The sequence below is a fragment of the Penicillium maclennaniae genome (assembly GCF_028827695.1).
Source record: "Penicillium maclennaniae strain IBT 15551 chromosome Unknown utg000007l:1.0-4884863.0:1.0-4888362.0, whole genome shotgun sequence".
NCBI classification, from domain to species: domain Eukaryota; kingdom Fungi; phylum Ascomycota; class Eurotiomycetes; order Eurotiales; family Aspergillaceae; genus Penicillium; species Penicillium maclennaniae.
In genome coordinates, this window is record NW_026623219.1 from 2,444,251 (window position 1) to 2,465,235 (window position 20,985).

The 20,985-nt window shown below is 50.0% G+C and overlaps 7 protein-coding genes across 7 annotated transcripts; 3 read left to right on the forward strand and 4 right to left on the reverse strand.

The window, feature by feature from the left end:
* Positions 1-142: 142 nt before the first annotated feature.
* N7477_008137 (putative bZIP transcription factor (MetR)) lies at positions 143-1,597 on the forward strand (the record flags this gene model as incomplete). The annotated part of the gene is made up of 2 exons (XM_056969800.1): positions 143-431; positions 972-1,597. The coding sequence occupies 2 exons, from the start codon at positions 143-145 to the stop codon at positions 1,595-1,597; spliced, it is 915 nt and encodes a 304-aa protein (XP_056819832.1).
* Positions 1,598-2,259: 662 nt separating this feature from the next.
* N7477_008138 (uncharacterized protein) lies at positions 2,260-3,314 on the reverse strand (the record flags this gene model as incomplete). Its single annotated transcript, XM_056969801.1, has 2 exons — positions 2,260-3,141; positions 3,192-3,314. 2 exons carry the CDS (start codon positions 3,312-3,314, stop codon positions 2,260-2,262), a joined length of 1,005 nt encoding a protein of 334 aa, XP_056819833.1.
* Positions 3,315-8,697: 5,383 nt separating this feature from the next.
* Positions 8,698-10,213, reverse strand: N7477_008139 (uncharacterized protein; the record flags this gene model as incomplete). Its single annotated transcript, XM_056969802.1, has 2 exons — positions 8,698-9,978; positions 10,085-10,213. 2 exons carry the CDS (start codon positions 10,211-10,213, stop codon positions 8,698-8,700), a joined length of 1,410 nt encoding a protein of 469 aa, XP_056819834.1.
* Positions 10,214-11,211: 998 nt separating this feature from the next.
* N7477_008140 (uncharacterized protein) lies at positions 11,212-12,539 on the reverse strand (the record flags this gene model as incomplete). Its single annotated transcript, XM_056969803.1, has 6 exons — positions 11,212-11,275; positions 11,326-11,536; positions 11,595-11,662; positions 11,730-11,847; positions 11,921-12,296; positions 12,366-12,539. 6 exons carry the CDS (start codon positions 12,537-12,539, stop codon positions 11,212-11,214), a joined length of 1,011 nt encoding a protein of 336 aa, XP_056819835.1.
* Positions 12,540-13,481: 942 nt separating this feature from the next.
* On the forward strand, positions 13,482-15,281 carry N7477_008141 (cytochrome P450; the record flags this gene model as incomplete). Its single annotated transcript, XM_056969804.1, has 5 exons — positions 13,482-13,790; positions 13,878-14,130; positions 14,185-14,303; positions 14,355-15,137; positions 15,189-15,281. 5 exons carry the CDS (start codon positions 13,482-13,484, stop codon positions 15,279-15,281), a joined length of 1,557 nt encoding a protein of 518 aa, XP_056819836.1.
* A 390-nt stretch (positions 15,282-15,671) lies between these two features.
* Positions 15,672-17,019, reverse strand: N7477_008142 (uncharacterized protein; the record flags this gene model as incomplete). The annotated part of the gene is made up of 3 exons (XM_056969805.1): positions 15,672-16,516; positions 16,576-16,926; positions 16,986-17,019. 3 exons carry the CDS (start codon positions 17,017-17,019, stop codon positions 15,672-15,674), a joined length of 1,230 nt encoding a protein of 409 aa, XP_056819837.1.
* A 323-nt stretch (positions 17,020-17,342) lies between these two features.
* On the forward strand, positions 17,343-20,285 carry N7477_008143 (putative DNA mismatch repair protein (Mlh3); the record flags this gene model as incomplete). Its single annotated transcript, XM_056969806.1, has 2 exons — positions 17,343-17,586; positions 17,638-20,285. 2 exons carry the CDS (start codon positions 17,343-17,345, stop codon positions 20,283-20,285), a joined length of 2,892 nt encoding a protein of 963 aa, XP_056819838.1.
* Between the last annotated feature and the right edge of the window lie 700 nt (positions 20,286-20,985).

A 20,985-nucleotide genomic window follows, 5' to 3' on the forward strand; every position in this document is an offset into this window, starting at 1 on the left:
CGACTTTTTAAGCCGCTTCCGGCGCGCCCGAACCACGTCGAATCGCTCATTGAGAACGCGAAACCCGCAAGTGTCCGCGCGACACACATACGCGAATCCGAATCATCAAATCTCAAGTCAACCGAGTTGACCCGTCGTTATCATGGCCGGCTACAGTGGGCGTCGTGCACCGAACTTTTCCCAGTATCTCGATGATCTGAACACCATCCCCTCGCCCTACGACCAGGCTCTGCAGCAACAGCAGCAGCAGCAGGACACTATCAACTTTGACGAGGAGTTGGCTGTCTTTACCAATGCTGAATTCTTCGATTTCGATAAGTTCGCCAACTTGGACCTGCCTACTTTCGATGGCTTGGAGGACAAGAACACTCAGGTTGTGTCTGAGCAGCAAACACAAAACGAGGATATGAAGTTCATGGACTTCTTGAATAGTAAGTGAGGGGTACTTTGAATTTTATATTGGTCGCGTTGCTGGTTGTGGTGTTCAATACTGCACGAGTTTCCCCTGCATCATACCATCCCGATTGGCCTTGTCCACGGTCCATGCGCGCAAGGGTCCATGCCGCATGGTTTTGTGTAGGACAGTCTGTGGCTCTCTGTCTCTTTGGTTGCCTGATCATCCACTTTCTATGATTGTGGACACTTCGCGTGTCTTGGCTCGATGTCGTCTTTTGGACGCTCATAGAGCCTACAATCGGCCGTGCACTTAAAGGATCGGACTTTGACTAGGAACTCTTGGAGTGCTGCATGCAATGGAGATGTGGCGCACTCAGAGCTTTCTTTTCATACGATCTATGTGCTGCAAGTGATTCTAGCATGATGTGCGCCCCGTCCTTCATTGCGCCATTTCACGTCAATACAGACGGTGGCCTTGCTATGGCAGGACTCGTGCAGCCCATACCAGCTCACACAACACGTGCTGCGACGATGTACATGCGATTGTTGTGAACATGATGCTAACTGAAATCCAGCCGATGGCTTGGCCACTATCACCGACTTCCAGAACGACCTCAATGTCAACTCCCAGTCCATGCCTGTTCAGAACACATCCTACCAAAATATCCCATCCGTGCCTCAGATTGCCCCTCAAACTGCCATGACTCCGGCTGCGCCCTTGACTACCCACCAAAATGTGGCTCCCGCTCCCGCTCCCGCTCCCGCTCCCGCTCTCGTTCCCGCTCCCAACATGTCCGCTGCTACCTCTGGTGCCGCCGCCGGCCCCAAGCGCAAGCACACTCAGAAGTCCACCCAGGCTAGCGCTGAAGAGGCTGCACGCAACATTGCCGAAGAGGACAAACGCCGACGCAACACCGCCGCCAGCGCTCGTTTCCGCGTCAAGAAGAAGATGCGCGAGCAGGCTCTTGAGAAGACCCTCAAGGAAACCACTGACAAGAATGACGCTCTTGAGGCCCGCGTCTCCCAGCTCGAGCTTGAGAATCACTGGCTTCGCGGTTTGATCATGGAGAAGAACGGCAACGAGGAGCGCGACGAGCAGGCCGAGAAGGCCATCTCTGACATGTTCAAGGCATTCATGGCGTCCCGAAAGACCGAGTCAAGTCCTTTCGCGTCCAAGCTCGGCGTTGGCACTAGTGCATAAGCACTGCCATAAAGAAGTAAAAAAAAAATAACAGACAAGAGCACAAAGAGAGCCTCAACGCTGTCTGGCTTACTACACTACACACCCTCCCCTGCTGTCCATGACTGCCAGTCTTCTTCTTGTTAATAATGTTTTGAGCGATCTTGTTTTACTTTTACAGCAGCCAGAGCTACTTTGGTAGTGTCTGCGGATATGGGGATGGTCTTAGGCCTTGTGATGATGATGATTATAGTGCAGTTTTGAATAGACACACTTCTCTATACACAGCAATCGCCAAGTCGTAGGTTTCAGTGAGGAAACTCCCACGTATTTGAACCCACCAAGCGTTGATATCAACATCTCCAAAGGCTGTGAATATGTCACAGCTCCGCTGTATTGCAAAGGAATGAATACCACTTACAGCAGCCTCATGTGTGCGATTGATCCAAAGTTGCCGCTTATCATGCCATACTGCGCCTCTTGCAGGAGATCAACGAGAATTTCCAGTGTCAAAAGTTTGCTCCATAGCCGTATACACTATGCGCAAGCGAAACCACGACAATATAGCGAATGGAGCCTTACTTTGGGATTTGAAACAGTTCGATACTTGAATGATCAAAGAGGTGGCATATGACAATCACCTGGAGGGGTTCAAGTGATAGCTTTCAGGACTAAGCCTACATTTACCTCCTAGCAACAACCACAACACCCCGAACAACTTCACTCCTCGCCCACCAGCCAAACACAATCCCAGCCGCACGGAACTTACCCATCTTCATACCGAATGGCTGAGCCTCTTTGACCCTCCGACTGAGCCATCCCGAGATTCCGGGAAACACCTGCCTCGAAACATCCCTAATAGAAATTTCAGAAATATCATACCCCGCATTCTCTAACATGCATAGATAATCTACCTCGGTGATAAAATTACTAAACGGCGACCCCGTGAGCCAACAGACAAGTCGCAGAACAAGCCGTTCTTGCCAAGATGCGCCCTCTGACAGAACGAGATCAAAAGCCATGAAGGAGGCGTGTAGAGTATCATGCGCATATTGAAGAAGAGGGAGACGTGATGGTCGGAAGTGATACATTGTATCGAGAGCCAGGACCCATGTAGAAGTATCATCATCCTTCGAGGAAGCAGCAACGTTGCTCACAGAGTCCCGTAGCTCTGCAGACCAAGTTGAGGGATTGGAAGCATCGGCGCGGAAGACCTCTGCAGATGTTCGAGTCAAGGGTTTCTCAAAATCATGACGGGCATCACGGACTCGGCATTGTGCGAGTTCGGCTTGTGCGGGCTCAAGAGTAATTCCGATGTAAGTATCGATCAGCGGTGAATCATCCCGGCGAGATTCTTGACCAGAACGCTGTCGAACGGCAGTGGTAAGTTCGGACTGGGGTTTGTTTGAAGAGCCCTTTCTGAGACTAAGTAGGTGGAGGGACTGATCACCGCATCCGCATCCCACGTCTAGGACTCTGATAGACGGGCTTTTGTCTTTTAACAGGCCTGCTGCCAGAACCTGGTCTAGCAGAGCTTGGCAGGCCTGTGGGAATTCAGATGTTGACTGAACTGTGTGAGTGTATATCAGGTATGTTTTTTCTTAGGGAGACTTACCTCCCAATATCCCATGTTCATCCACATAGTCTGCAGTGGTAGCTGCACATTGAGCACCGCGTGGTCCAGCCCATACACGTCATTGCGGCCGCCCCCTAGAACCCGTTTGAGAAACCCTAACATCCCGAGGTCCTCTTGCGAAAGGGTTTCACACAACTTATATTCACGCGCGTGTTGTGATTTGGGCAATAGATCTAAAGCGGGTTGCAATAGAATTGTTCGAATTTGGCTGCGCGGAGGTTGTCGGGACAAGCTCCCGTGCCAAGCCTGATCTGCTATAAACAGCCAAATTGAACTATTCGTCAAGAACGGAAAACTTGTTCTTATGCTGAAACAAACATCGCGATACATGATTGAGCAGAAGGAGTACTATAAAGCCCTCTCGTTCTTTATATGTGAACGATACCATTTATCGAGCTCAAGATCGTGCTCATCACCCTGCAATGCATCATGCTTGTGGAGGCGGGACTGAGCCTCTTTACTTCCTCCTTGTATGTCCAAATTCTGATCCACGACCTCCACGGTGACGATAAACAGAATAAATGAAGCAACGATGGAAAATTCAAAGAGTGTTTGACTATTGTGAAACCGCCAGTCATGCCATCGTCAAATGTAGAACAAAATTGATTTAACGCATCGACCGTATAGTAATCTACGATTCAAAACATATTTCATTGAGCTGGTGGACTAAGACACGCTTTCTTGAAATCAGAATGCTGGCAAGAGTATAAAAGTCACAAGGCTCGCCATTTCGAAAACGACATTGTCGTCCAGTCTTCATTTCCACGCTGGCGCAGCTGCTTATTGACACCGAGCTGTAGATCGCATCCTCCCAAATATCTAGTGACTCCACATTCGGGCCCTTCAAAGATCCACGGGGCCCTTTCGGCGATAGTTGTGATGCCGTGGGTCGCTTAATTCACCGTAAATTCACTCAAGCAAGGCCCAGAATGATGCCTACCCATGAAAGGCGGGCCATCAGATATTTTTGTCATGATAAATTTGCGCTTAATCAAATAAAAAGTCTACTTTGACGGAGAGAGCGTGTTTGGTTCGAGTTATATAGTTGTCACCAGAAGACCATCAAATCTTGAGAGAAGACATCCAAATGCGATTGAAGGGCCTCAGTCTCTAATCTACTCAACTTGGATGGGTTCTTTTAATTCCAATTATATATCTCGGGCCAATGGATGATCGATCATACTGAATGAAATGAAAAGACCATCAGGAAATAGTTGTCTTCTACTCATCTCAAGCGTGGGGTAGAGATTAGGTTATGAAGGACTACTCTGCTCCTCCCCCGGGCTCAGTGAGAGCATTGTTCGTGATTTAATGGAATCTAGATTCAAGCAAATTTTGAGTGAGCACCGGCTTATCTCTTGCTCCTATGGTATCAGACCTGGGGTTAGGTAGCACATGGTGCTTACGAGGCAGAAGGCCCATATTTTGTACTTGGGAATCCGCTCTGGAGACCTACGGACAACCTTACAGCTTTGGTAATTTTACGCTTTGCTGTTCCAAACCCCATGGACACATTGGCGTGAGATAGATGGTAACTGGTGAACAACTTTTGACCTTCAGTTCTCCATGGGAGTTTAAGGTAGCAAGTCTCCGCATTCGTGCAACGCTTATACAACGGTCCATTCAGTCGAAAGCCACTAGCTACGACAGTGGAGCATAATTCCAGCCGGTTGGCTCATTTTTCCCTGGTTTACAGGTAGTGATGCCTTGCGTCACCATGGCACAAGGATCGAGTCGCTTGAAGCAGGCCGCGATAACGCTAAACTCGACTTTCAATGGTGTATACAGCCGAGCCACGGACACTTGCCGGGGGGTGTCACACTACCTTGACAAAATACAGGTTGTGCACCCAATCTCCCACCAAGATTTCCATGTGGAGAAAGCTCAATGGATGCTACCTTCTTAAATTAGGCGTGATATTTTCCCCAAAATAATGATATGGAATTGAAGGTTAATTGGGCACAGTCCTTCATAGGCTACAAGCACAATTGATCTCAAATGAAATCTCATGGAATTTAGCTCCAGCCTCCCATCTTTGAACATGGAATGGCCGCGTGTGATTATTCTCCTGGCCTTTGGTGAGATAAATTGAGTTTCCTTTCTTCTTCACTCCAGATCACCATGACTACCGGCTATATGCGAAAATAGCTCTAACATAGTCTCAGGGTCTGTTACCGTCAGTCATGTCCAGGCAAAGCCGTTAAATGTGTCTGTCATTGTGATTTCCCCAAGTGCTTCTCCCACTCGTGGAGTCCAATGTGCGTCATGGCTCCCGTCGAGACCGGTAAATACTTCCATTCTTCTTAATCCGATGTATGCTGAAGATCATGCTTTACTGACTTCGATCCTACATGATAGTGCCCCACAGGTGAACAGTGCTGCAATTATTCTTGCGCAAATACCAAGTCGAGCACAACAAACTGCGGAAACTGTGGTGTTACTGTATGCTTGGTATTTAAACATTGCAATTTCAATTGTTGTGTCTAACGTTTGAATTCAGTGTATTGGGCAAATTCCCAGCTGCTGCTCAGGAAATTGCGTTGATCTTGGTACAAGTCTCACTAGTTGTGGTGGTTGTGGTGCTGCACCGGTTTGTTGAATACTCAGAATTCTGGTATTCCATCGGAATAAACTACTGATTTGTCTTCAATCAGTGCACCGGAGCTTCCCCTGCTTGCTGCTCTGGCACTTGCACTGATCTGTCTTCCTCGCTTACCCACTGCGGAGCCTGCGGCGCGTCCTCTGTCGGTCTATACTCTCCCTCGTACCTTCTTAATACTTTTCTAACCTGCACATAGTGTACTGGTCTTGACCCAGCTTGTTGCTCAGGGACATGTTACGATCTGGCCATCAGTCTCACTAAATGTGGATCATGCACTGATGCACCAGTGAGTCGAATATACAGTTAGCTCTGATCAAAGATGAGCCGGAATTGACTAGAATCTGTATAGTGTTCCGGAATATTGCCTGCTTGTTGTAATAAGACCTGCGCCGATTTGACCAGAAGTATCAACAACTGCGGTCTTTGCGGTATAGCGGTAAGCTCTCTTGGCTCTGAAGTTGAGTCTCTCTCGCGAGATCTAACTATTGAAAGTGTACGGGGACGGCCCCAGCTTGTTGTTCGGGAATATGTGCAGACCTGGACAGCAATATCCTTCATTGTGGCGCCTGTAGCGCGACACCATGCGTGGGCATCTCACCCGCATGCTGTAGTGGAGAGTGTACCGATGTCGCAACAGATTTGAACCACTGTGGTACTTGTAATAGAACAGTAAGCTAAGCCCACCATCCCACTTGACCATCATGGAAGCTATTCAACTGACAGGATTACCTGTAACAGTGTGCTGGAATACAACCAGCATGTTGCCTCGGGACTTGTACCGACCTGGGCTCAGATCTGAATCACTGTGGAGCCTGTCTTGCACTGCCATGTCTGGGTGTTAATCCAGCATGTTGCTCTTCTTCGTGTGTTGATCTGGCGTCCAGCAGTACAAATTGCGGATCCTGTGGTGACGCTGTGTGTCTTACCCCTGCTCTTGTAATTTCTGGATACTGATATTTTAAATTATCTAGTGCAAAGGAGCGGCATCTACTTGCTGTTCTGGAAAGTGTACGGACGTCTCTTCGAACGTCAATCACTGTGGTGGCTGTTCCGATCTCCCTTGCCCGGGGTCACGGCCAGCTTGCTGTAATTCAACTTGCACAGATTTGTCCGCAAGCACAATCCATTGCGGTGCCTGTGATACCGCATGCAAAGTTTTGGCCCCTGTATGCTGTAATGGAACTTGCGCAGATCTTGCTTCAAGCACTACACATTGTGGAAACTGTTTGTCTTCGCCCTGTACTGGCGTGAATTCGGCGTGCTGTACTGGAATATGTACCGATCTTAGTACCGACATATTCCACTGCGGATCTTGCACAGCTAATGCCTGTCTCGGAATGACACCCGCGTGCTGCCACGGAACATGTACCGATCTATCGTCCGATATCAATCATTGTGGCAATTGCTCCAAACCTACTTGCACAGGTGTCCGACCAGCCTGTTGTCTGGGAACATGCACAGATCTGGCTTCTGATTCGAACCATTGCGGAGGCTGCCTTGCAACTCCTTGTCTCGGAGTCTCACCTGCGTGCTGTAACTCAACTTGTGTGGATTTATCGTCAAATTTGGCTCATTGCGGATCTTGCACGACTCCTACTTGTACCGGTGTCAATCCAGCTTGTTGTTCAGGAACTTGCACGGATCTTAGCTCCAGCGTGAATCATTGCGGCTCCTGTCTTGTTTTACCATGCTCGGGCCTGAAGCCGGCCTGCTGTGATGGAACATGTGCTGATCTCAGCAGCAGTATCACTCGTTGTGGTGTGTGCAGTAATCCCACTTGCACCGGAATAACGCCAGCCTGCTGCGGCGGAGTCTGTGCGGACTTGTCAACAAGCACAGCTCATTGTGGACGATGCTTCACTTCTGTAAGATCTCTTCTTACCTACCGTTCTTTCCAACTTTCACTGAGATCTTATAGTGCCCTCCTGGGCTAGGCGGAGGCGGCTGTGTTGCCGGGGTTTGTGTGCAATGTCTAGCAACTACAACATTCTGCGCATCAGCTGGAATCTGTGTAAGTCAACCCTGATTCTTGCTCTCATTTGATCTTAACGAGCTGGTAGTGTACGGCCGGCACGACGTGTATCTCGGGTGGACCGCTTCCTGGTTGCTGCTTAGGTACGAACGTCTGTCCGCCTGCGTCAAACCCCAATGGCCCTAATATCTGCGTAAGTAATCTTCCAATCAATCTTGTCCCCAGAGCCATTTTATGGCACGGCCGCTGAGGTTCTCGATTTAGTGTCCCATGCCATGCAGCCCCCTGGCTCTTCCAACCTGTGTGGGCTTCTGATTGATGGCGATTGAGCGCCAACCAAACAGATATTCAATAGGCAAATCGGTGGTTCAGATACTTGATGGGTTCCGATTTCAATGCGGACAAATTGATGTTATTTGTTTATCTCTTGACTCTGGCGATATCACACTCGCCCGTGTGACGCTGCTTGGCCCAATAACCAGCGGATCTGTGAGATTGACTTGTCAGAGGCAGTCAAAGAGTGTTACGAATCGATACTTCGGCTGACCGTGAGAACCATTCGCAATTTGACAGGAAAGGCAGGTATATAATGAGAAAGCTTCCAAGTTTGATCCAACTGTGATGTAGACTGAGCCAATATTTTCTGCCCCACTTGGAAGTATAAGATGCTTCCACATGCCAACTAAATGAGGGGTGATCTGAGACTTGATATCCATATCTTTATTATTCAAAAGCACTCCAGTCTATCACACCAAGGTTCCCATCGAAAAATCGCGCTGCGATGCCTCAGACGCTAGAACACCCACAGACAGGCCAGACAGCATACACGTCTTCTCGAGAAACAACAAAGAGATGCAACAAAAACCCCGCTCGATGGGTTTCAAGAGCTTCACTAAATCCTGGATCTACCATTACTCGGCACTGTCCCATGGTACCGAAACACCAAGATCAGCAGCGACCCGCATCGCAGACACAATGCATCCCTCGAGCAGAACCATTCCGTCCCAGCACCACCCGCCTGCTAGGTAGACCCCGTCGTCGCCACTACGCCAAGAATCTGGGGAGACCTTGCGCTGGCCGCGATCTTGAAAGATCGAGTTGATGAGCATGCGACTCCGTGGATTGCGGAGGACGCGGGTGAAATTGGCTGAGCGGATTATTTTTGACTTGTCGACAGGGAAGAGGGGGTTTGTAGTGACAAGGATGGAATTAGGCTGTTCGTGTACTGCTTCGGTAATGGAGTCGTTAGAGAAGAAATGGATGCGTTGTGCTTGGGAGCAGAGATTGGGCTTTTGGTTTTTAAGGGATGGCGACGATGTCGCCCGCAGCATTGGGATGATGCTTGTTTCGTCGGTGTGGGCGACGGTTTCGACTGTTGTTGTTGGGATAGCGGAGAGTTGAGAAGCCAATGGAGCGAACAGCGATGCTGCTACATCGGGGGAGACGGCTAAAACGACCAGATCAAAGTGTTCCGATGTTGTCTGTCCATCTGCTGTGGAGTATGTGATCTGGACGCCTTCTTTTTGAGGGTTGACTTGAGTCAAGTTAACGCCGAGGCGTACGTCTACGCCCTGTAGAAGCTTCTGTTGAACAGACTGAACACCGGAGGTGACGACAAAATGTTGCTGGCGGTGGGTCTGTCGCTTGTATGCCAGGACATCGGAAGCGGGAAAGCACAGGAGCTCATGATGTGAGCAGGTGCACACGCTTGAGATGAGAGGGAGCAGATAATTGACCACGTAGGTCTGTGGAAGCCTGATACGGCGCAGATAGTGATCTAGAGTCTCACTAGGGGCTCCAGTCTTCTGATCCTCTTCATAAGGCGCGATGAAAAAGCAACAGAAAGTGAACCAGACATAGCAGACCACAGCATACACGGCCTCAACAAGCCAATGAATCAAGTCCACTGTCCGCGGCACCGGTGGCAACTGGTGAAAATTAGATGCATAAACCATCTGTGGCCCCGGAATGCAAGATGTCGTCACAGAGGCCTGGGATTTTGGCAATTTCGTGAAGCTGAAGAGGAATGGCTGTGCATGGTAGTTGACGGCCAGGTAGTCATACATGCGAATCAGATTCTGGTAGAAACCACCCGCAAATGCACGCATGGGCACATCAGCCCAAATGGCTGGGGCTTTCTCATCCTTGGATGGAACTGAGATCGACTCCGCGCTCAAGGAGATTTGGTCGCGCTGGACTATGCATCAGCCCATCCATAAAAAAGCAAAGGCATTCCCGAATGCCCCAACGAGGGAATGTTTTTCTCTCTCAGGAACCCAGGTGCAGGTCTCGGCTTACCTTTTCGAGCAGTGTGACTTGATAGCGCTTCTCATGGTCCTGGTGTAACAAATGTGCCGTGGTCAAGCCCGCCATACCCGTTCCCACCACAGCGACCGACCTTGGTCGACGATGCTGAGTCTTTTCCATGATCGCGTCGCTGATTTTCAAAAGACGTCAATCAGCTCGCCGGTATTTACGGAACAGCACTAAGCCAGGCGCGGGGCAGAGATTGAACCGTGAGGCGGTATGCGCAAAAACCGGGTAGCGGGTACGCGAGAATCCCCTGGCGGTTGGGGCAAACACATGGTTCAGAGTACTTGGCATCCCGATCGATCACGATCGGCGACTTTTGTGGCCTCACTACCTCACCGCACAGATTGATTTTGCCGTTCGCCGCCTCTCGGCCAATACAGCTCATGAACTTGATGTCGAGCATCACTACATGAGTTTCGACCGTATTGATCCCGCCCAAGCTTCGATGATTGCCTTGATTAGTCATCTAGTCAACATCCCGGCTAGTGTACTGTAGTGTCTTGTTTTCGTATCCAAGCCCAAAGTTAAAAAAAGGTTGAAGCAAGACTTGACTTGACCCTGCCCACTTTTTATGGGCCTATGACTGAATTCTCTGTAGATAGCTTGTCCCCCTGAACTTCGCTTCCCATGCGATTCAAATGAGGGTCATAATCCTGCAGCCGAGGTTCACAGAGTGTGTGTCAGCATCTTGTTTGCCACGTCGCCAATCAGCAACGGACAGACTAAGCAATGACAATTGTACAGCAGTAAGCATCAATAGGGTTCTCTGTGATTGTACCTGAAGAATGATTGAGGACAGCAACGGAGGTGATGGTGATGATGGAAAGGGTCACGGTGGTCTACACGGTCATCGTGGTCAGTGGGCTCGTGGTGGTCCAAGGTGCCATTGACGAAGATAGGGCCATACTGATTGACGCATTGTTACGTGTTGAGTGAGAGATGGATCTAGTTGAGTCAGACGTCATGATGTTTTGTTGCCTTCAGGACCTATCCACTTCTTCAGTACAGGTATTGTATTCTTGAAAGAATTATCTGGATAATCCCCTTTTGGTAGTATGTATGATACATAGACCCGTTCATGTTAATGCAATAACCCTAGAGCTTAAGTGTCACTAACCACCAGAATGGTGAACTGTTACCAAAACCTCTGTGGTCATTTTGATGTTCTCCTCCTTCCTAAGGAGGTCAGGATCCAAGATTGCCGTCTGGCTTCCGTTATCATGAACACTTGTATGCCCAATGTCTGTGTGTGTCCCGCCTGCGAATTATCGAAGATTTTGCCAGGTGGTCCCGATGGATATGATATCATGTCGTAGTTGTTATCCACTGCGCTCGGGAAGATCTTGACCAGAAGAGGCTTCAGAGCGGGAATCGATGCTGCCGTAATAGCAAGTCCGTCCTCGACTGCAGCCCACCAAAGTAACGGCGCGAGTTCCCCTGAAACAAATATCTTGTTAGCCGAAGTGCTGGACAACAGGAATTCATCTCAACCCACAAGTCAAGTCGGCCTTGGCGGACAGAGCTACAAGATAAGTTGTCTTGACGATGGAAGCTGCACCAGCACTACCAAACCGCACTCGTCAGTATTTGTCGCGCTTCTGGTAATTGCAACTTCAGACCAGGAACTTACAACACTCCAAGGCTCATAGCAAAGGCTACGCCAACCTTCTCCTTCTTTCTCATTTGCAGTTTCCAGACAATCGTCCATGGCAAAAGCGCGAGAACAAAGTCCTGCGCGCCAGAGTATGCTACGACGCAGATCTCAACGTTAGCTACCGCAATTCTGTACCAAAAGGGCGATGCAAAAAGCAGACTCCTTACCTCCGACAAACAAAGAAAAGTGGGTGAAGACACTGTCAGGCCAGCATTCGGATGGGATCGCCGGGTTCCACAAATGTCGAGGATCTTTGCATTGAACAAAAACGAACAAGGCCGCGAGGACGTTCACCACGTTCATGGTGACAATCACAAACCAAAGCAATGCTATCATCCACCTTTGCACCACAATCCGCAGCAGGGTCACCGCAAAAGAAGTCTTGCCCAGGGTGCACGCCATGATGGCCAAGGATTCGCCGATGTCGCAAAGCAGTGCGACATTGATCAGATTCTCAGGATCTTGCTCCACGACAACGAGGTGTCTACCCAAGCCTATTGTGGAAGCGACATGACACACAGCTGCATATGCCACGAGGCAGCACTATCGAAACATAGGAGGTCAACTTGACACCGACCGACACACGATGATGGCTGGAGATTGAGAACTCACAATAGCAATGATGATAATAAAGTCATCCCAGCCAAAAACACGCCTGATAGCCACTCTCACATACAATCTCATCAAAACGATTACCAGCGGAACAATGGCCATTGTCCACATCACGCCCTGTACTGACGGAGCTCGGCTCTCATCAAGATAGGACTGTGAGATCTCGGTCCCCATTCTGAACGGTGTCTCAATATCAGAGCCTCATAAACTCACCCCTCAATGCCAATTGGACCCTGGAAAATCGGGCGCCTCAACAGGTTTACATCACAATTATGGGGTTTCTGAAGAGATTTAAGATCGTTTGACTGTCAAACCGGGGGCGCCTTCGAGGCTAACGAGATTTAGAAAGTTATGACAGGGGGGGGCGTCCATTGACCAGACGGCACAGTCATACCGGCAGCTACACCTCCAATAGACGCGTATTGGCGGAGTTCAGGATTCGAAAGGAATGGCGGGTCATCATCGCACCTATCACACCAAGGGGCGATAATTGACATCGTGCAGGCATCGCTTCCATCGCAGTGTACTTTTGTCATTATGGATCTGTCTATTGATACTGTAGAGAGGTTCAAAAGGTTCCAGGCATTGCGAATCAAAGCATTCTACCCATTTGGATTAGCATTGACCAATTTCGGGTACAAGGCCCTGATACGGTCGCACGATGTAATCCTGGAAAGCCACGTTCATCGGAACTAGGAAAGAATCAGCATTAAGCGGTATCTACGGACGCTAGGGCGGCGCCGCTGTTAAAGTGGAGATTTCACGAGCCACTCATCAAACAAGAGTAACTTGATCGAGCCATTCATCGGGGCCATACCACTTTTGTATCCACATACCGCTCCCCCGGAGTTGGTCAGTGAGAACTAGGATGTTAGCCGAAACGCCCGGCGTGATTTCAAGACCTCTTGCGCGGGGACCTTCCGTTTCTAAGAGAACTGACCACTGGACTAATTTGGATTTCAGTACATCCGAGCCCTAAGTCAACTAGCGCAACGCTCTTCGCAGCGGCCGCCGTTGAATATAACTTTGCGCTTCAGACACCTCCGACTGCCATTTCTCAGCTGTCAAGAGTGTTCCCTGCATTTCCTGCATCGGTGTGTCAGACAGCACGGGACAATGGCATTTCTAACCTCGCTTCCTTCTGACCTGTGGGTCCAAAGCTTTGTCGCCTGTGGCTTACTGCTCCTGACGAAGCTTGTCTGGGATCATTTGCTGTCACCTCTGAGAAGCATTCCGGGCCCGCTGCTGGCCAAGAGTACTAATATCTGGCGTGCCTATCACACACATCAAGGATGTGTTGATCGCAAGCATGTGGAGCTGCATCGCAAGTATGGGTCTGCTGTTCGGATCGGACCCAACTGCGTGAGCATTTCGGACCCCAGTTTGATCCGCACTATTTACTCCACGCGCAACCCATGGAAGAAAGTAATGTGATAGCTCACTTTTTTTTGAATGACTCGCAGTAGTCCAGAGGCACTTTGAATGATATGGCTGACGTCCGATTCAATGTAGAGTGATATGTACCGACCGAACGATGTCTTGATCGAGGGTCACCGATTGTCCAATCTCTTCAACACCCAAGATGATGAATGGCACGACCAGAATATTCGTCCTATCCGGGGTCTCTGGAGCATGACAAAGGTCTTGGAATATGAACCTCTCATCGACGAGACCTTGAACAAGTTCGTGTCAAAGCTTGCGGCTAAATTTGTGGACGGCGCAAATGCTGGAACTGTCTGTCCCGCAGATGAGTGGATTGGATTCTGTACGTTTACGCTTTAGTGCGATGTTTGAACAACGTTTCCTAACCCTCTGCAAGTTGCTTGGGATGTCACTGCCAACTTCAGCTTCGGGCGCCACTATGGATTCATTGATCAGGAGAAGGATGTTGACAACCTCATTACCGACTCGACCGATGGTTTGATCTACTTCGCACCAGTAAGCGGACCCTCTCCGTCTCCCTTTATACGAATACAAATAACACCGTAGAAAACCAACCAGGTCTCCCAAATTCCATGGATTGACCACCTCCTTGACAAGAACCCCATCAAGCGAATCGGCCCCAAGCCAACCCTAACCGGAGTCCTCTACGCCTTCAAAGTCGCCGCTGAATACCAAGCTCAACTTGCCTCGAAGACCATCACCGCCGGCAGCGTCGACCACACCCTTGACAAATACGTTCAGCTGAAAGAGACCCACCCGGACATGGTCAACGACCAACAAATTGTAAACTGGCTGATGCTCAGTATCCTTGCTGGTGGCGACACAAGTTCCGCAACCATGCGCGCCATCGTCTACTACCTCGCCAAGTCTCCTTCAGCCACAGCAAAGCTCGTTGCCGAGCTCAAGGAAGCTACTCTCGCCACCCCTGCCCCCTGGAAGTCAATCCGAGACCTGACCTACCTAGACGCCGTCATCCGCGAAGCAATGCGGGTTAACCCCGGCATCGCTATGATCTTCGAGCGTGTTGTTCCGGAAGGCGGGTTCACCCTTCCTGACGGACGGTATATCCCAGCTGGAACTAAGGTTGGTATCAATCCCGCTGTGACAAACCGTGACTATGAAGTCTTCGGAGACGACGCGGACAACTTCAACCCAGATCGCTGGCTGCAAGGCAAGAATGAGAGCGACGAGCACTTCGAGTCTCGTTCAAGACGCATGAAAGATACAGTTGACTTCGTCTTTGGTGGTGGTGGCCGGATTTGCATGGGTCGGTACCTGGCTGTGCTGGAGATCAAGAAGTTGATTGCTACTTTGTACAACTTGTTCGATGTGAGTAAATGATTTGAGAAAGGAAACTGAGGCCGGGCTAACTAGTGCCAGATTCAATTGGTGGATCCCAAACATGAGTGGACTTATAGGAATGCCTGGTTCGTGTACCAGTATGATATGCCTATGATCATCCGTCGTCGATAGATTCGGCTGTGTACTGCGAGAGGATGCACATGAATGATTGAAGAGTAGTAATTATGGGTAGGCTAGCTTGAATACACGGCTCAATTTTGCAGATTCACGAATGCACTGAAATGAACGAAGCGAAAAGAGAGAGAAATCGAACATACCGCAGAGGGTATCAAACTGCCATCCGAAAGAGAAAAAAAAGCGAAAAACGCCCTCGCGTGGAAAAGAGAAAAAAAAAAACACCTAGCCAGAGCACGATAACCCCAATTTCCTGATATCCATGCGTCAATTCATTAGAAAGTTTACTGTCGTGGTTTGACCCCGGATTAGAGGTCTTGCGTAACATCATCTGCCTTAGGCTATCACCTTCTCTAAGAGGGTGACAGGGCCATTTGTCGTTTCAAATTAAATTTCTTTGGGTTCTTCGTGTAGACCCTCTTCAGGCCTTACCGTGGCCTTGTCGTCCGTTCGCTCAACTCGGCCTTCTTCGGACTCATCGCCAGTAATTTCGCCCCATCCGGAGCTTCGTCGACTGACACGGCCCGAGGTCATGGCAAGGGGGCTACCCACACCGGTGATGCTAGCTGCTGTGCTATCGTTTCGGCTATGGGAAGGCGCACCGCTGCGAATACTCGCTCCGTCGCCTGTGGCAGGGGTCACCTTCGCTGGGTAGAAGCTGCCCCGCTCGCCTGTGGCGGTAATGGGTGCTGCGCCGGAGGTCGAATAGACACTGATACGCTCGGCGCTGGCAAGGCCGACCAGACTTGGGCGATTCAAAACACCTTGCGCATTGAACGTGGATGAGTTGGACGGCTCTACCACGTTACCACTGAGGACACTAAGCGGCAAGCTCTCTCGGCTGCCACCGAAGACGGATGATGGTGCGAGCGCGCGGACAGAGGCATTGGTGTCCAGGGAGTTTCGGCGGCGGCGCTTGGACGAGCTAGCCAATGTGAGGATAGATGCATTGTCGGTTAGAACGTTGTTCGCGGTCGCCGTGTTGTAGGTTTGGCTGTGGGTGATCAGGTGCCCGGGCACAGCCGTCGCGGGCGATGAGGAGGTAGGGAATTGGTGCGAGAATTGAACCTGCTGGGTTCCAGAACTTTGTGCTGAGTTTCCGTGTGCGTGTCCTTGTTGCGTGCTCTGCGCGGGGTACAGTTGGGTAGAGGGTGCGGCCGATTGCACGGTAGTCAAGGTGGTGGTCAGGGAACGAACAGATGGTGCAGGTGATGAGAAAGTGCTGCCTTCGCCTCCCCATTGGTGCTTAATGCTCCTCCGCCTGTCGCCAATGTTCCCGCCTTGGAGTAACCGGCCTCCGAGATCGCGGTGTCACCGTTTGTAGAGATAGTGGGGGCATTCGACTTGGCGCTGGTCGCGGGGACCGGATGCTCATAGCTAGAGTAAGCGAAGGAGGGATCGCTTCGCGAGCGAGACGCGTGATCCTCGCCAACTTCTGGGTAGGAATCGCTTGGGTTGGGGTTTCCTGCCTGACGATTGACGGTTCCCGACAACGGGTAGGGGTTGTTGCCCCCGTTCTTCTTGATTTTAGCAGCAGCGTGTCGCTTGTGAGACCAACGACCCGAGCCAGAGTCGGAGGAGCTTTTCAGGCTGGCTAGGCGCTTCATCCAGCTCGAGAAGGGGTGGCGGCGACCGTTGCGGTCTATTGTATACCAGATGATTAGTTGTTTTCTGATAAACAGTTGTGCCAGGTGAAATTACCATGTGCCCGCGCAGGCCCTTCAGCTGTAGCCATCTTGGATGCAAATAGTCTCGCCAGGATCGACTCCAGGTGTCAGGAGTAACTAAACAGGAAGCTCATCGACGCGCGCCGAGGCAAATGGGATCCGTGCGGGTCGACTGTTTATCCGAGTCATGTGCCACCCTTGATGTCAAACCGCCTTCACTTCACTTTTTTCATTCCATCACGATACTTGTCTGATTATGATCTATCTTTCTTGAGAGTTGGGGGTTTTGGCAATAATGACCGCGTGGCAATGTTCCTGCCGTGTCCGGAATCCCGTCCTTGCCGCAATAGATATGACTTGAATATCCACCACTTTATAGCTCCTTTCTGCCATGTCTTCTGGCGCAGGAATCCGCCAACTGCCACCTGATGTTGTCGCTAAAATCAAATCATCGACTTCTATCACTCATTTGAATGGAGTGATCATAGAGCTAGCCAAGAACTCCTTGGATGCAAGTGCGCATACGGTACTCGTCTCCGTCGACTTCAAGCGCGGCAGCTGCATAGTTGAAGATGACGGTGAAGGTATCCGACCGGACGAATTTGGGTCCACTGGTGGGCTTGGAAAGGCGCATCGTATGTGACACTTGTTCTGCGCATCAAGAGTCGTGCTCACAAGTCTCACAGATTCGTCAAGATTCCCGAAGGGAGATTCATATGGACACCGAGGCCTATTCTTGGCTTCCCTAGCTTCCTTGTCCCTATTGACCGTGACATCTTGCCATGAACAGCATCAGAGTACAAATTCGGTTATCTTTCACCATTCCAAGCCGGTGGCGCGGTTGCTTCCTGCACCAGCACATCAAAGCTTTCGGGCTGGCGAACATGGCACGAGTGTCGCCGTGAATGATCTCTTCGGCAACATGCCAGTGCGAACCAAGAGTCGAGCCTTAGCTCTTCAAAGGCCGGATGAGATGGAGAAGGAGTGGGAGAACCTCAGATATTCCTTAGTCTCTCTGATGTTGGCCAATTCGCAGCTCTCAAAGCTTGTTATTACCGACGTGACACGAGACAAAAGAGTATCCATTCGCTTCATCTCTCATACCGGAAGTTCTCCAGACATTTCTGAATCCACAACAGACCTTGGGCGCATTGGGTCTATCCTAGCACAATCTGGAATGATCAGTTCCAGAGACATGACCTCTTGGCACGTTCTATCAGCTACCATCCCCAGTCTTACGATTCGGGCTGCCATTTCTACCGTGCCCAGCCCTTCCAAGAAACTTCAATTCATTTCTTTGGGTAATCACCCGGTTTTTCCACGAAGCAACTCGAACATATTATACAATGAAGTCAACCGATTGATGTCTTTGTCGGACTTTGGAACCGCCAACACCAGCTCCGATGTCACGCCTTCAATATGTCCATCGCCACTCGTAGACGGCACTCGTGGCCTAGAAAGTGCGAGTGGTAGAAGCTGGGCTAAGCCAATCAACAAATGGCCAATGTTCTACATACGGGTCGATTCCCGAAACATCCAAGACTTGCCTGGTGATGAGCTATCACCGGACTCTGAAATATCTATACAGCGTATCACGGATGTTCTTGGCGCCATGATCATAGAGTTTTTGAAACAGCAACGGATGCGACCCCGTCCCACAAAGCGGCAATCCAAGGGATCTGATCGAACCACGTCAACCAAAGCCTCTGGCCAAAGAGGTGACCGATTTCATGCGAAATTGGGGGCAGTATCAAGTGCAGAAGAGGCTTTCGGCAGCCAAATTAAGCTTCCATCTTTTCAAAGATCCCAAGCTTTAATTTCGGGTCGGAATCTCAACAATTGGTCCAGGGTCAAGACCGCGAAAGAATGCTCGAATCGTGCATCTCCGGGTGGACATTGGAGTGAGAACAGTGTTTCTGGGGGCAGAGGGCGGGCCGAAGGGCAGAATCAATCAATGCCAGACCTTACCCAGACCGTCACGGACCGCAGGCAAAACGATTCGGCTTCTTCGGTCCATTGCAATCGAGCATTCATGCAACCACCGTCATTAAGGACAAGCGCACATTCTGTTATTGACGATAATGAAGGCAGCACACGCGCACCTCAAGACCAGCTTATCCCCTGGTTTGATCCGCAAACTCGGAAATCACACCTCATCAACTCGCGCACAGGACAGACTTTAAAGCCCAAGCAGGCGCCATCTGGTTTTTCATCATGGCCCGGAAGCCCAACTGCCAACCAGCCGCAACTTGAACGCGAGCAGCAGCCAGGTTCTTTGTATGACACTTCTCCGGGTCAGTGGTTTGAGGGCTTACTACGATCATGGCAGAATCCAGTGTTCACTCGATCCGAAAAGCCACTGGCAACTCTCGGGACTCCATCTATCCCTCACCACTGTATCCAAGATATTGGGCCTCTGGATGCTTCTCATCTTGCCAACTTTAGAGGCAAGATAAAGCGTGACAGCCTGGCAACCGCCTCCATCATCGCCCAAGTGGACCATAAATTTATTCTTGTGAAGATGCACTCAGATTCTGCGCAGCACCCTGGCTACGACCCGGACGGCATGCTAGTCTTAATTGATCAACATGCAGCGGATGAGCGTTGCCGAGTTGAGCGTTTGTTTGAGGAAATGTTCATCTCAGCAAACTCTTCCACAACAGCAACTCAAGTCCGAGTGGTTGAGATAGATCCCATATCGTTCAGTGTTTCATCTACTGAAAGTTTTCTTTTTCAAAAATACTTGGGTTTCTTCCGAACATGGGGTATTCACTTCAACATAGATGCGAAGCCAGCTTCTACGGCGACTGTTTCTGTTCATTTCCTCCCAGTTCTCATCGCCGAGCGCTGTCGATCTGAACCTAATTTGATACTTGACTTAATGCGCCGTGAGATCTGGGCATGTGAGGAAGATGATCAGAGGCCACTGGGGTCGAACAGATTGTCCAGGACGCATTTCGCCGATATACCACCCAACGAGCCGAGTTGTGTTCATCCATGGGTACACCAAATGAGCGGCTGCCCTCAGAGCATTCTGGATCTTCTCAACTCCCGCGCCTGTCGCACGGCGATCATGTTCAATGATTCGTTGGACATCAAGGAATGCGAGGTGTTAGTCTCACGACTGGCCAAATGCGCTTTTCCGTTTCAATGCGCCCACGGGCGACCGTCCATGATCCCGATTCTGGATCTACGCCCACGCACAGCACTATCTACCACACCGCCTAGTGAAGACATCCCGATGTACGATGATGATGATTATTATGATGATGATGATAAGGATAAGGAGGGACTAAATTTCATAGAGGCGTTCAGCAAACGCTATGCCAAGTAACATGTTAGCCTGGATGCCTAAATTAGGTTTGCTTGTAAAGAAGATGATGAGAAACCAATTCAACCTTCAACACTCTTCACTCCCACGTCTTTGTTCCAATTCCAATATCCAATTCACTTGGCTTGAACTGGTCGAAGCAATACCTTCTTCATTTCTCACTGTTACTCTAGCAATCATGCAACTTGACGGGCGAATCTGACCCAACGCATACCGAGATTGACATATCACATCGTTCATCAGCGAACAAGGAATATCCCCCCCAAAAGTACCCAATACGCCCATGTAATTTCCATTCTCGAAACACACCAGAATACGAATACATACAAAGCCCACAAGACACGCGAAAGTACACTCCGAAAAGCGTTAAAATCCCGGTCCGCCACTCAACGCCCTACAAGCCCCAGACCCGCATGAACTAGCATCAACACCAGATCCTACCACCAATCACGCCTAGTGCTACTGGATTATGATCAGTCCTAGAGGATCGCCTTGCAGCTCTAGGCATACGTGTTTTCTGCGTTCCATGCGATCTACGGATCGTCGATGTGACAGCGGACATGTCATACCCGGAAACAGTGTTCCAGGGTACCGGTCTGACGTATCCCTTGTATTGGATGCTTATAATGGTGGTGACAAGTCTAGATGTGTAACACGGGCCATATAGAGTGGATGGAGGGGCTCTGTGCAGGAGTTAGTCTAA